The sequence below is a fragment of the Mercenaria mercenaria genome, chromosome 12 (genome assembly GCF_021730395.1).
Source record: "Mercenaria mercenaria strain notata chromosome 12, MADL_Memer_1, whole genome shotgun sequence".
NCBI lineage: Eukaryota > Metazoa > Mollusca > Bivalvia > Venerida > Veneridae > Mercenaria > Mercenaria mercenaria.
In genome coordinates, this window is record NC_069372.1 from 32,313,182 (window position 1) to 32,327,818 (window position 14,637).

The 14,637-nt window shown below is 35.6% G+C and overlaps 1 protein-coding gene and 1 long non-coding RNA gene across 3 annotated transcripts in view; one reads left to right on the forward strand and one right to left on the reverse strand.

Moving 5' to 3' along the window:
* LOC123533553 (beta-glucuronidase-like) overlaps positions 1–14,637 on the reverse strand; it is a 39,477-nt gene that overhangs the window by 15,976 nt on the left and 8,864 nt on the right. For both annotated transcript variants that reach the window (XM_045315218.2, XM_045315217.2), the window contains exons 2-3: positions 2,751–2,927; positions 827–1,002 (exon numbers count right to left, since the gene is read on the reverse strand). In XM_045315218.2, coding sequence (XP_045171153.2) covers positions 827–1,002; positions 2,751–2,927 — 353 coding nt within the window. The remainder of the gene's footprint in view (positions 1–826; positions 1,003–2,750; positions 2,928–14,637) is intronic.
* On the forward strand, positions 12,081–12,547 carry LOC123533552 (uncharacterized). The gene is made up of 2 exons (XR_008366441.1): positions 12,081–12,263; positions 12,508–12,547. It is a non-coding gene; the product is annotated as an uncharacterized LOC123533552 (long non-coding RNA).

The window sequence follows — 14,637 nt, forward strand, 5'->3', positions numbered from 1 at the left end:
TATATATAACTTGCATTTAAAGATTCAAAATAAACATTTATAGACAAAAATTGTTTTGTAAAGATTTGTACATAGCAATATATCAAAGCAATGAGTTATCATGAAGTGAATGATGCAAAATTGAGCTGAATTTGTTACATTTATTGTATTTTATGTTACTATTGCACAAAAAGTTACATCGGGCAATGTTTTTGTTTAATTTTCAAAGTTGTATATGAACTGTTTATTTTACAGAAATACACCTAATTTTTTGGCACGAATGAAATTGTTTTGTCTCAAATAACCGCTTTAATACCATTTTATTATTATGATGTACTTAACATTTATATGTTACAAGAGATAAACATTTTGCATATGTAATAATATGTGCCTTTTTTAGAAGTAAAAGAAGTAACAACTATAACTATCTTATTTCCCTTGTACATTTTATAATTTGTGAACAAGAAGAACATTTTTAGTATAAATAAATATCCATAGTTACAAATTCAAAGGCGTATCTTCTTTTACATTTAGTTATATGAAATACGTTACCAGTGTGAAATACATAAATTGCCCATCTATTTTAAACAGTTAAAACTTAACAAATGTTGTAAATGTCAAGGTGAAATATAAAAAATATCTGTTGAACAGAGAATCACATAATAATTTGTTTTCAGTAGAGAATGTAGGGATAATACACGCTTTCTGTGTATTAACGTCTGCAGAAGCCCGCGGGATTGTTTGTGACCGAGACCGAGGCTAGTATCGAAAATTTTAGAACACCCCTTGTATAGCAGTATCAAGGGTTTTAGAACACCCCTTGTATGAGCATTAAACCATCTTTTACTTTTCTGGGTCTGTCTTGTACTGAATAGCGCCCGGTGGTAGGGTGGTCGGTGAAAGAGTGTTGTTGATTGCCACTGTGACGTAATTTTCACCATTAAGATGCAGCATTTGCGTCACTTCCGCCTCGAATGGAAGATGACCGCCCTCGTGGCTCATTGCTTCTTGTCCATTTACCCACTGTAATACAGAGATAAATGTATTCCTAAAACAATATGGCGGTATCATTTGAGATTGTGACATTTAAATTGCTGACTGTATATCGCATCTTGATGTGTTTGATTGTTATTCGAAAGTAGAAGAATACAAAACTATATATAAACAAGAAATATCTTTAAAAATGATGGTCGGCGAATTGTAATAAGGATAGAAGTTTATGAATTTTTCATCTAACATTCATCTTTCATCTAACATTTTTCAAATTGCAAATCTAAACACCGCGCTTTAACAATTTCAATGGTTCTATTTTAATTTTTCGCAAAGGTTTCGTAGGGTTGCAATTTTGTTTCGTTTATCCTTAGGCAAATAATTACAGTAGTAGTTTGATGAAGATTCATGGAGCGAGGTCATTAAACGTGTTTATATTTTAGCTAAATTGGTCCCTATCCCCATTTGTAACAAAATAGCAGGAGACCTTACGATATTGTTACACATCGAGTTTGATAAAAATCCATTACATTTTAGTGGTAAATGCGAAGAAAGGCATATCTACTTTTAGCTATAGTGGTCCCTAATAGGGCCCAAGTTCCTATATAAATAAATTTGGAAGAGGACCTTATAATGATGCTCCAGACCAAGTATGACAAAGATCCACCAAGCTATTCATGAGAGGCTGTATAAAGGCATTTCTAGTTTTAGCTCTAGCAGCCCCTAATAGGGGTCAAATGTCCCAGCTGAACAAATTTGGCTACAAATCAAGTTTGATTAGAATACATGAGAAAAAAATCAATTAAAGGATTTTTTTATTTATTATTTATATTTATTTCTAAAATAGGCCAACTGATCCCGCTTTAACAAAAGCATATTCGCTATTCACCAACCTTTGGACAATGACGTCACACCTATAAGCAAGTGAAGGTCAAGCAAAACATACAATTGTAATTATTTCAATATTTTTGTTTCATAAGGAAAGTTTGACCATAGTCATATCACATAGATAAACTGTATGCAGCGTACCTTCATTTCAGTGTAATGAGATTCAGTCATTATATAGCATATATATAATAAAACAGATTTCAACTGAGTTCAATATTTGCATACCATACTAAAGAAAAATATTCATATATAATAAATCAGTTAAATAATTTATAACAAATATATCAAAGCAAACAAGTACTCATTTTAATATGCAATCTGAATAAGTCACAAAAGCAAAAAATCTTTTCATATACAGACGACAACTGTAACAAGGAAAATCTTTTAAAAAGCACTTCTCTACATAAAAGACTCTTATCACACCCTTATTCATGTGATACGCAGACCGTATTCAGCTCTTTCTTTAATTTGACATATGTTGGTATTTGAACAGGTTTTTATCATATTTATTAAACTTACTTATCATTTTGAGATATATCAATATTCTTGCTAAATATACTGAGCCAAAGTTAGCTTTAAAACTGTGAACAGCGTCGTTTAGGATAAACGCTTTGTCTACATTTCACTCAGCGCAGCACAATCAACAGAGTGAAAGAAATTGACACTCTCGTCCAATCAGGCAGAGTGTTACATAAATCTTCCATTTTGATAAATTATCTATAATGCGTTATCAAGTAGTTTGATTTGCAAACTGAAGTCACGTGGCATAGGAAACGAAAACGAATTTAGACGGCGTTCGCCGAAAAAGTATTAAATGTCTTTAACGCGCTACTGATATAATGACAAAGAACAATGAAACATTCATGGATTCAGTTATGAACTGACCTACTTACCACGATAGCGTTATAGTGGGCACTGTCAATTCTGAGAACTATCCTTTCATTTGACCAAGCGTTATCCAGATAGAATGATCTGTCGTACCAAGCCCAACCAACGAAGTCTCGTACAAGTTTGCTTGTTGTGATATCATTGTAGCTGGCCGGCACGGGCATAGGAATAACATCTCCGACCTGAACAGTAAAAAATAAAGTAACATGATATTACAAGGCAGTAGGTTTTTCCGTCTCTTGCACCACGGCTTTCAGTCTCTCATATACTTGTGGTATGTTATAACTGTAGCTGGAAATATTGTCGTCAGCTACTCTAGATTTCATTAAGTTACATACTGACGAAAGATGTTTAGATTAGAATTGTTTATTAAAGTGTGAGATCCTTGTAGCAAATACTACCACAGGATGATTTTGAATATTTCTAAAACTAAATGCCGAATTGAGTTTCAGTATGTTCTTATACGAAGCAAATATGTATCCAGTAGTTTTATAAGCTGCTGCATACAAACGAGCGTGTATTTTTCACAACAAGTCCACTACCCAAACAAGAGATCACAGAGTGATCTTGGCGCCCACCATTGAGCCATTTTTGAATGTTCCAAATTTCAAGACTAGTTCAAGGTCAAAATCAAGGTCAGATTTCATTTCGGTACACAACACTGTGCATGTGGTTCATGCATGTGGTCTAAATTTGAAAGCTACAGCTGGAGAAATGTGAAAGTGGTGAAAGTAGGTCACTAGATCAATTTCAAGGTCAAAGTTCATTTCGGTACACAAAACTATGCATGTGCTTCTAATTTGGAGGCTGTAGCTTGAGAAATGTGAAAGTAGATACTAGGCAAAAATCAATGTCAAATTTCAATTCAGAACACAAAAATATGTACGTGGACCAAATTTGAAGCCTGTAGCTTCAGAAATGTGAAAGAAGGTCACTAGGTCAATGTCAAGGTCAAAGTTCATTTTGGTACACAAACCTATGCATGTGGTCCAGATTTGAAGGTTGTAGCTTGAGAAATGTGAAAGTAGGTCACTGGGTCAAAATCAAGGTCAAATTTTATTTCGGAGCACAAAATTATGCATGAGTCCAAATTTGAAGCCTGTACCTTCAAAAATGTGAAAGTAGGTCACTAGGTCAATGTCAAGGTCAAAGTTTTTTTTCGGTACACAAAACTATGAATGTGGTCCAAATTTGAAGGCTGTAGCTACAGAAATGTGGAAGTAGGTCACTAGGTCAAGATCAAGGTCAACTCATGTCAAGGTTCATCTTGCCACTCAAAAATATACATGTGGTCCAAATTTTAATGTTGTAGGTTATGGACAAGAAGATTTTTAAAGTTTTTCCCTATATATGTCTATATGAACCATGTGACCCCCGGGGCGGGGCCATATTTGACCCTAGGGGGATAATTTGAACAAACTTGGTAAAGACCCCACTAGATGATGCTACATTACAAATATCAAAGCCCTAAGTTTTGTGGTTTGGACAGGAAGATTTTCGAAGTTTTTCCCTATATAAGTCTATGTAAACCATGTGACCCCCAGGGCGGGGCCATATTTGACCCTAGGAAAATAATTTGAATAATTTTAGTAGAGGACCGCTAGATGATGTCACATACAAAATATCAAAGCCCTAGGCCCTGTGGTTTTGGACAAGAGGTTTTTCAAAGTTTTTCCCTACATTAGTCTATATAAACCATATGACCCCCGGGGCGGGGCCATATTTGACCCCATGGGATAATTTGAATAATCTTGATAGAGGACCATAAGATGATGCTACATATCAAATATCAAAGCCCTAGACACTGTGGTTTTGGACAAGAAGATTTTCAAAGTTTTTCCTTATATAAATCTATGTAAACTGTAAAAATAAACAAAGGTCCATAACTCACTCAAATTTTTTTGAACCAGTCTGATTTTCATTGGGACACAACTAGGGTACCAATACATCATTCTGACAAAGTTTTGTCAAAATCCCCCCAGTAGTTTCTGAGGAGATGCGATAACGAGAAATTGTTAACGGACGGACGGACGGACGACGGACCACGGACGCAGAGTGATTTGAATAGCCCACCATCTAATAAAATAAGTTTCGATGCTGCTCTATGTACACACCTGAATTGTACAACATATTCGTACTGGTTCAACAGTTGCATATAAGTATTATGATATATTGTAGACGATGTGTGCGTAGAATGTATTTATTGTGATTTTGAGTCCATTTAAGAACAATCTTAGACTAGAATTTTAAGCATTTGTACACTGTTACGTCCGTAAAAAGCAGCGCACCAAAAAATATTGGCTTGATTTTTTTTTCAATGGGGCGAGCGCATGCAGAATACAAAAAAAAAAACAACAACATTTTTGTGCGTGTTTCTGAAAATATACGAGAGGCAAATCCGATGAACAACTTTTTAATTTGGTGAGGCCTTAGTCCATTATATCAGTCTATCACACTGAATACTTTTGTTCAATATTTATCCTATTTATCTGCATTTAAGGTCATATCAGTACGTTCGTAGCTAAAGTACTTGTTTCTATAATCTATCTGTGATCTCATATGATGTGATATTAGACAACAGATGACTTTCCCGTGGTTATGCCACTAATATCAAGGGCCAAAAAGGAAATAAAAGAAAATCTCTTTTTCTCTTTATTGCGCTATCCTTGGTATTGGTGTGCAAAGCATGGTGATTAACAGTACTTAATGTTTATTATTGCTTTTTATTATTGCTGACATTCATGCTGTTATTGCCATTCTATATTCAACATTTGATACCAAATTAATTTGTCCGTCCGTCCTATCTATCTATCTGTTCCACGTTCATACATTTGTATTGTCTAAATACAACATTTGTTAACAGCTAAAAACTAACTTTTATAGGTGTTAATTTCATATAGATACAACAAATATACCTATTTCTAAATCATAAAATATTTATTTAATCATGAAGTTCATTGCCATTGAGTCTCTGAATTATAAGAGACTGTACATATTCACACTGGCCATAGCTTTCGCAGAAGCGGTGGTTCCAACGCAGCGGCGGTGGAGGATTCGTCGCAGAAGCGGTGGAGAAATATGGCCGACTGACTATATTTACGCTCTCATCGGTGCATTTTCTTACGAGTATTTCACGTTTGACTGAAAACAACCAGTGAGACAGGAGCCCACATGTGTACTCTTCCAACCAGAAACACTTGTTCAGTGCAATTCTTTGTCATTGATGTAAACACTTCTGTACAGTTTGACGAGGGACTGCCGTTTTAGTAGAATTCCCATTAAAAATGGTAAAATCTTGTACAGAACGACCCCTGAGCACGTTTGCAGCAAATCGTAAGTACGGCCCTATCAAGCAAAAACAATTTCTTTGTAATAGGTGAATTGTCATTACAAACATATGAAAAAATCGACCAAAAATGATTCCAACGCAGTGTGCGGTGGGTACAATTGCAACGCATTACGGTGGATCTTGTTTCTGGACTTTTAACTTAAGTAAACAGCATTTCCTGGGATTTTGATATGGGTAGGTCCATGAAATCACTTTGACATCAGGACAGCAACAGAAACTTAATGTTTAATAATAATATACTATTGATTTGCACTTCCGTTCTGTTGAATGCACACACGAAATTATGATTATTAATATTAAAGCATGAAGGTTTTCTTCATTTCCCTTATTATATATAAAATATCAACTGACAATATCGATTGTTTGATTAAATGCTTACCACATGCGACTTTTACATCATAGAACAGACCAACTTATCTAATATACAAACTGACAGGGTTTCTGCTGTCCCTTTGTTTGTTTTGGCCATATAATATCGAAGTCAGGTTCGCATTGGGGTGGAGGCGGGGGAGTATTCTCCAACACACTGCGCATGCTGCAACCATTTGTCATTTTTTTAGGTTTTTTTTAATCATGTTTTAGCATATTCCAAGCTGTAGTTTCTCTTCAGTTGTTGTTATAATAAGAATAACTAAAATGAGTTGATTCCTTATCGTCCTCTTGGCACTAGAACAAGGAGTTAAAGGTCTCTTAATATATTTGATTGGCCCTGTGACAGTTTTCAGAGGAAAATGAAGTTTTTGTCTTTCATTTTTTTTGTAACATTTCTTTCTGCTTGTCCGTTGTTAGTGATTTGTACTCCGTTTCTCCGTTTATCTTTCAATCATGTTTATACCGTGCATATGATTCGAAACCTATTTGAAAGTGCTATCCCCGCGAGTTCCCCACCAAAAGTTTTTCGTTTTAATGCTATTCCTGTTCAATTGACTTGCACATTGAGTGCATACTGTCAAAAGTGGTTGAACAGGAATAAAAACGAGAAAGTTTTGGCGGGACGATTGTAGTAACGGGGCTAGCACTTTCAAATAGGTTTCGGACAATGTACATGACATTAACACAATATATTGAATAATAAACTTACGCCCTGATTTATAATTTTTGTTTACGTTTCCACTTTCACTTTCGGGCTCAAATTTAAATGACATAGCGCGAATGTGATTGGGCACACATATGCAAGTTCGTATCAAATCCAAGCATAAATGAAACCTTATATGGCTGAGAGGGCCAGAACAGAAAATTTGCCCCTTTCAGGGGTAGTATCTCTTGCAATCTGACTAAAGTATTGTACTATTTTATTGAACTGTCAAATGCATATTGATTATATGGGAGGTGCACAGAATATTTTAATCTTCGGTTCATACTCGGTACATTCCGTATAGTATACGGAAAGAAAGAACGACGAGTACGTGTTTCACTTACAATACTAATGATGAAATGTGGACACCTAACCAAAATTTCTTTCTGTAAAACATACGGATAGCACCGAAGGTGAGCCGAATATTATAATATCGAATGCACAGAGCGTGTAATGTATGCACATTTGACAGGTTAAAAAATAGCACAATACATATCCTATTACGCTACGCTTAGGATCTGAACACGAGCTATTGATAACCTCGTTCTGACAACCCTTCCGCTAGCCTTACAACATTCTGCACGCTTAAAAAGCCTTGGTTTTTGATATTTACAATTCTTATGTCGTAAGAGGTCAGATAGCCAGTTAGCTCAGTCAGTAGGGCAGTTGCTCTGTTAGCGAGAGGTCCCGGGTTCGAACCTTGGACTAACTGTAAATTTTTCTTACTCTTTGACACTCGAACAAGTCGTCTGATTGGTTCAAATAAAAACAGATTTGCGAAAATAAAAAAGCAATATTGGAAATCCAAAATATACAGAAGACGATTGTGAATGGGTCGTTCTCAGGTCTTCGTTTACAAGATCAATTACTTTAGTCAGATTGTATTTCTTGAACATATGATGGAATCGGGCTTTTTTAATAGGAACCGAGATCTTATTGTGACTTAATTTGTGTGTAAATGTAGTTAAAGTCGAAAGTAAAATATCACTGCTATCATGTTCATAAGGTGAACATTTTGGCTCTTTCGGGTATTAAAATCTGTTGAAAATGAGGTCTCAAATCGTGTTCAAAAGAAATTGTGGACGGACGACGGACGGAAAGACGACTGACGGACGACGGACGAAGGGCAATCAGATAATCTCATCTTGTCACTAAGATTCTGTGGTAAACGTCTAAAAAAAGGATATTGTTGAAGAAGAGGTGATTTGCCTACTTGTAAAAAGTCCTAACTCCAGTAACACAGCTGCTCAATGGCATTTTGTTAAGGTATGCTACCTATTAGTAACAGTATTGTACTTTAGTCAAGTTAGTTTATCATACGATGCAAAAGTCACATGTGATCAAATCAGAAAATTAATATTGTCACTTGATATTATGTATTTACGGATGTGCAAATCAATGTCATATTTATTCTATACAGTTTCTGTCGCTATCTAATGTCAAAGAGATTTCATGGCCCTACCAAAATTCTGGGAAAATGCTGTTTACTCCAATTTAAAGTCAATAGCGAACATTAAAGAAACAAGATCCACCGTAATGCGTTGCAACTGTATCCACCGCACACTGCGTTGGGATGATTTTTGGTTGAAAATTTTGTATGCTTGCAATGAAAAATCTCCGATTACGGAGAAAAAGTTTTTGCTTGACAGTGTCAGACTTACATTTTGATGCAAACGTGGTCAGAGGTCGTTTTGTACAAGATTTTACCATTTCTAATAGAAATTCTACAAAAACGACAGTCCCTCGTCAAACTGTACAGAAGTGTTTACATTAATGACAAAGAATTGCACTGAACAAGTGCTTGTGGCTGGAAGAATACACATGTGGGCTCCTGTCTCACTGGTTGTTTTCAGTCAAACGTGAAATACTCGTTAGAAAATGCACCGATGAGAGCGTAAATATAGTCAGTCGGCCATATTTCTCCACCGCTTCTGCGACGAATCCTCCACCGCCGCTGCGTTGGAACCACCGCTTCTGCGAAAGCTATGGCCAGTGTGCACTGCAGATACAACAAAAAATACTTCAGATTTATCAGGTTTATCTGTTGTTTTCATCTATATTCAAAAGACGAAATACTTTTCTTCTCTGATACTACTATAAGTGCCTTTGTAAATTTTCTAATTATATCATTGTTTAGTTTAACCGTAAAACACAGACAAAATATCATTATTTTATGTAGTTTGCCCGGAATCGTATATAATCAGAACTGTTTAACTTAAATGCCTATATATTCAATATCTATTTAAAAGTTTGAGAGGCGTATTTAATAAATTGATAATAATTAAGAATTAAACGAGGCATGGGACTATATAATATGTGCATGATTGGTTGTATTATCTTGATCAACACATATGTGTATAATTTTGTGTCTCGTTGCTTGCAGCCTAAAAGGAAACGACTTTTAAAGCAGTTTTTATCACAGTTCAAATGGTATGGTACTCGCTAAAGAAAATAAATAGGAATTCCAAAAAAATAAGGTATGTTCTAGTTACTCTTGATTTTGTCGCATTAAAAGTATCTTTCAAAATTATTCTCAAGTACCTACATACAACTCATTCTGTTTTACTGGCGAAAATGATCATGATTTCTAAAATACGTCTAAACTGTAAACAACTTGTCAAAGAATGACACGATTTTTCACCTGAACGTGCATAGCTGTCATAAGGTAACTCACAGAGTTCTTATACTGTTACCGCCAACAGTTGAAAGTTGAATAATAATATTATCATTAATCAAGCGATTTCATATTGGCCTAGTTATTTGTCCTCGGGCAGTCGTATTGGCCCTCGGCCGTAGGCCGAGGGCCAATACGACTACCCTTGGACAAATAACAAGGCCAATATGAAATTGCTTGATTAATAACATTATATTATAGAAGTTCAAGTGTGAATATGAGTTTAGTTAAAACTGTGATATTCTGAATGACCAGCTCACACTACATATTTTGTACTACGTGTATATATCTATATATACAAGTCTTAGTAGCAGACATGAACAGTAACAGTAAAATCTACATAAATAATTACCATTTTAACTGACAGACATTATACAAGGCACATTAACATTACTAATTATGTATTTAAAGGATAATAGAAAAATATGTATCCAGAATCAAAGCTGACAATAGTGTATACATATATTAAAAGACAGCTGTAATGCATTATTATGTCAAGAATTAGCATTACTATTTTTTTTTTTCAATACAAAATACTAGTTTGGTGCGAAATGTATTATATAAATACAGGCAGAAATTACATAGAAATAATGGAATTTTCGAAACATGATTTTTTCAATGTGTGACAGTTTCTGGTAAAACTTTATAATGATAGGTGTGCTTAATGGGAAGTTTCAAGTATTCTGGATTCAACAAGCAAATTCGATGAATTGGTATCTCCCGCCGAAAGGGTTTATGGTGACTGGCAAAAAAATATATCTGGCAAAAAGTTAAGGATGTTACTAAGAAGCAAATAATTTCATCAGTCAAAATCAATTTAACAGGGGTGGGGGGGGGGACAGCGGGAGTGACCGGGTGAGGGTACAAAATATCACATATTGATTTAAAATTAAGAATGAAAAAAAAGAATAGGTGTGGGGCGGGGGATCGGTCATTCATGATCGAGGTGGTGGGCATGACTTGGTGGAGGAGTGAGGTGGGGGAACGGTACAACTTTGCATGTTGATAAATATTCATGGAAGGTTTGTAAAAAAAAATACAAGAGGGCCAAGATGGCCCTAGGTCGCTCACCTGAGAAACATACTATAACAATGTAAACATGTTTGACCTAGTGATTTCATAGAAAAAAAATATTCTGACCAATTTTCATTAAGATTGGACAAAAAATGTGGTCTCTTAAGTGTAAACAAGTATTTTCTTCCATTTGACCTATTGACCTAGTTTTTGAGCCAAGACGACCTACATTCAAACCTGACCTAGATTTGATCAAGGCAATCATTCTGACTAACTTTCATGAACCTCAATTGAAAAAAAAAGCCTCTATCACATACAAAACATTTTTTCTTTGATTTTTCCTAGCGGCCTACTTTTTGACCCCAGATGATCAATATTCCAAGTTGACCTTAATTTCATCAAGGCTATTATTCTGACCAAATTTCATGAAAATCAATTGAAAAATACAGTCTCTATCGAATACACAAGGTTTTTCTTTGATTTGACATAGTGACCTCGTTTTTGACCACAGATAACCCATATTCTAAACTGACCTAGAATTCATCAAGGCAATTATTCTGACTAAATTTTATGAATATCCAGTGTAAAATGCAGCCCCTATTGCGTACACAAGGTTGTTCTTTAATTTGACCGGGTGACCTAGTTTTTGACCCTAGATGATCCATATTCAAACTCAACCTAGATTTCATCAAGACAAACATTCTGATCAAATTTCACCAAGATCCGGTAAAAATGCAGCCCCTAAATTGCATACACAAGCTTTTTCTCTGATTTGATCTAGTGACCTAGTTTTTGATCCCAGATGACCCATATTCCAACTTGACCTAGATTTTATTAAGGCAATCATTCTGACCAAAATTCATAAAGATCATTTGAAAAATACAGCCTCTATCGCATACACAAGGTTTTTCTTTGATTTGACCTAGTGACCTAGTTTTTTAACCCAGATAACCAATTTTCGAACATGGCCTAGATTTTATCAAGGTAATCATTCTGAAAATAATTCATGAAGATCAATTGCAAAATACAGCCTCTATTGCATACACAAGGTTTTTCTTTGATTTGAACTAGTGACCTAGCTTTTGACCCCAGATGACCCATTTTCGAACTTGGCCTAGATTTTATCAAGGTAATTATTCTGATTAAATTTCATGAAGATAGTTGGAAAATACAGCCTCTGTTAGAAACATAAATGTAGTGTCTAATACATGTATTTGTTGTATCTGACGCTATTTATTTGACGTCTGTTTGGCGTCTTCAGCCACGTGATAATTTGCGGCGTTCATTGACGTCAACGTCATAGTTGTTTATACTTCCGCCCAGACTTTGAAACGTTAACTGAACTGAACGTTAACTGTGGACATAAATTATTCTGATGAGACTTGATGAGAAAGAGACCAAATTCGGTAACTAAATACTGTTTAGTAAATTATTTATTCAAAGCGTAATTATTGAACTCGAAGTTATGATATCGAATTTGTTAAATAGCATAAAATGAATATATAGACTTTAAATTTAATTTTCTGAATGATTGGATAGTGCAAGCTTTGTTGATGTGAAGTATGTTCAAAAGTACATCAGTTGTTTATATGAGTATATGTATAATTGGTGAGCGTTGTATGAATATTGTTTGTATGTTTGTATTTGCAGAGAATCGCTATAACTAGAGAAATAAAAGAGTAAAGGCGCATCTCTCGTTTAGTCACTGAGTTGATCCAAGTCCCAGAACAATTCTCGAATGGCCGAATAATCGAATGCTCGAATCCAGCGGTTGATGTAGATCCACTGAAGAAACAGTGACGATACCATTGGATACAAGATGACAGACTCTGAAAATAAAACCTTTCAAGGACTTAAGCGGTCAAGGTCAGCACAATGTGCGCAACTGACGAAACTGTATAAGGAGTTGGAGCAATACATGATTTCTCATGATAATGATGATCTTGTTGAAAACTTGTATGTGAAACTGTGCGACAAATTCAACGCTTTCAAGAACATACATTTAGAGTGCCTAGACTTATGTGACGAACCCGCCGATTGTGAAAATCTAGAACAATCCTATGAGTGTTATCATAATAATTTCACAGAGTTTCAGGAAAGATATGAACAATGGAAGTCATCAACCAGTATAATGAAAATGACGAAATTTGTAGCAATGCGTCATCAACGTGTAAAACGAAACTTGCGAGTTCCAAAGCTAAACGTTTGATTGCTGAGCAAAAGTTAAATTCTCTTAGAAAAAAACACGAGCTTGAACTGGCGCGCAGAGAAATAGAAATTAAACAGCAAGAACTTGAATATCGGTGTGAATTAGAGCAAGCGGTATTGAAGAATCGGTCTGGCACGAGGCATTGGAGGAAGAAACTGGTGACCACGTGCAAGATTCGTCATATGTGAAGCAGACGACTGTAAATGATTTCACTTCCGGTCATGAACAGTCGGATAAGAACATAAGAAGTGCACACGACGACTGTGTAATTATAAATACACCTAACAACACTCATTTGGTAACGGAGCAACGTAAGAATGGATCAATGAATCAGAACGCGCATCCATCTGAGAATGTAGTCACGAGCGTTTTGAGAAATACAGACACTAACGTTTTGAGAAATACAGACACTAGCATAGAATCAGCTTTTCAGTTGCTGGCAAATACGTTACAAGAAGGATTCAACTTACCAAAGCCGGAGCTCCTGAGATTCAGCGGTTCAACATTGGAATACTGCAAATTTGTGAATAACTTTGAAACAAACATTGACTGTAAAGTTCGTGACGACAGGTTACGACTTAGTTACTTGATACAATACTGCGACGGAGAGGCAAAAAGTGCAATAGAAGACTGTGTATTACTGAGTCCAAGTGAAGGTTATAAACGAGCAAGAGACATTTTGTACTCACGGTATGGTAGGCCACATAACATTGCTAGAACTTATGTAGATAAAATTGTTAATGGTCATTCCTTAAAGGCGTCTGACACTAATGGTCTTTCAGATTTAGCACTTGAGATGAGAAAATGTGAAATTACTTTGTCTCAGTTAGGATTTAAGTCAGACATAGATAACACAGACAACTTACGTCGCATTGTTAGACGTTTGCCTATGCTTGTCCGCGGTAAATGGGTAGATATTGCACACTCAATTACTGAGTCTGGTAGGGAACCGGGCTTTCAGATCTAGTGAAATTTGTAGAAGAAAAGGCTCGAATCGCCACTTCCCTATATGGCCTTGACCTTGCAAATGAGAAGAGTCATGGTAAGATTGTTGAAGATCGAACCTTTAAGTCAAAGCCAAGTCCTGCACCTCGTAGAAATAATGCTGTCAGTTTTGCTACGAATAGTGCAGTAAACAATTCTATGTATAAGCCGTCACGTAAGTGCTATTGTTTGTTCAGGTAGTTGTAAAGATTTAGCTTCATGTACGAAATTTACAGCCATGAATTTAAATGACAGGGAACAGTTTGTAAAAAAGAACAGACTTTGTTTCAATTGTTTAAAGGGCAAACATTTTTCTAACGTTTGTAGAAAACCTACTGGGTGCAATGTAACAGAATGTAAATCTAGACACCACTTTCTTTTACATAGTTGGGTAGATAGTAAATCTGATCACACAGATCAACAATCCGTCGTAAATTGCGCAACTAAAAGCGGATCTTATGTGAAGAACTGTTTAGGTATAATACCTGTACTTGTTAGAGGTAAAAGTGGGACGTACTGCAAGACTTATGCTCTGCTTGACGAGGGAGCTGACCAAACATTATGTGATGAACGCTTGTTGAAAACGC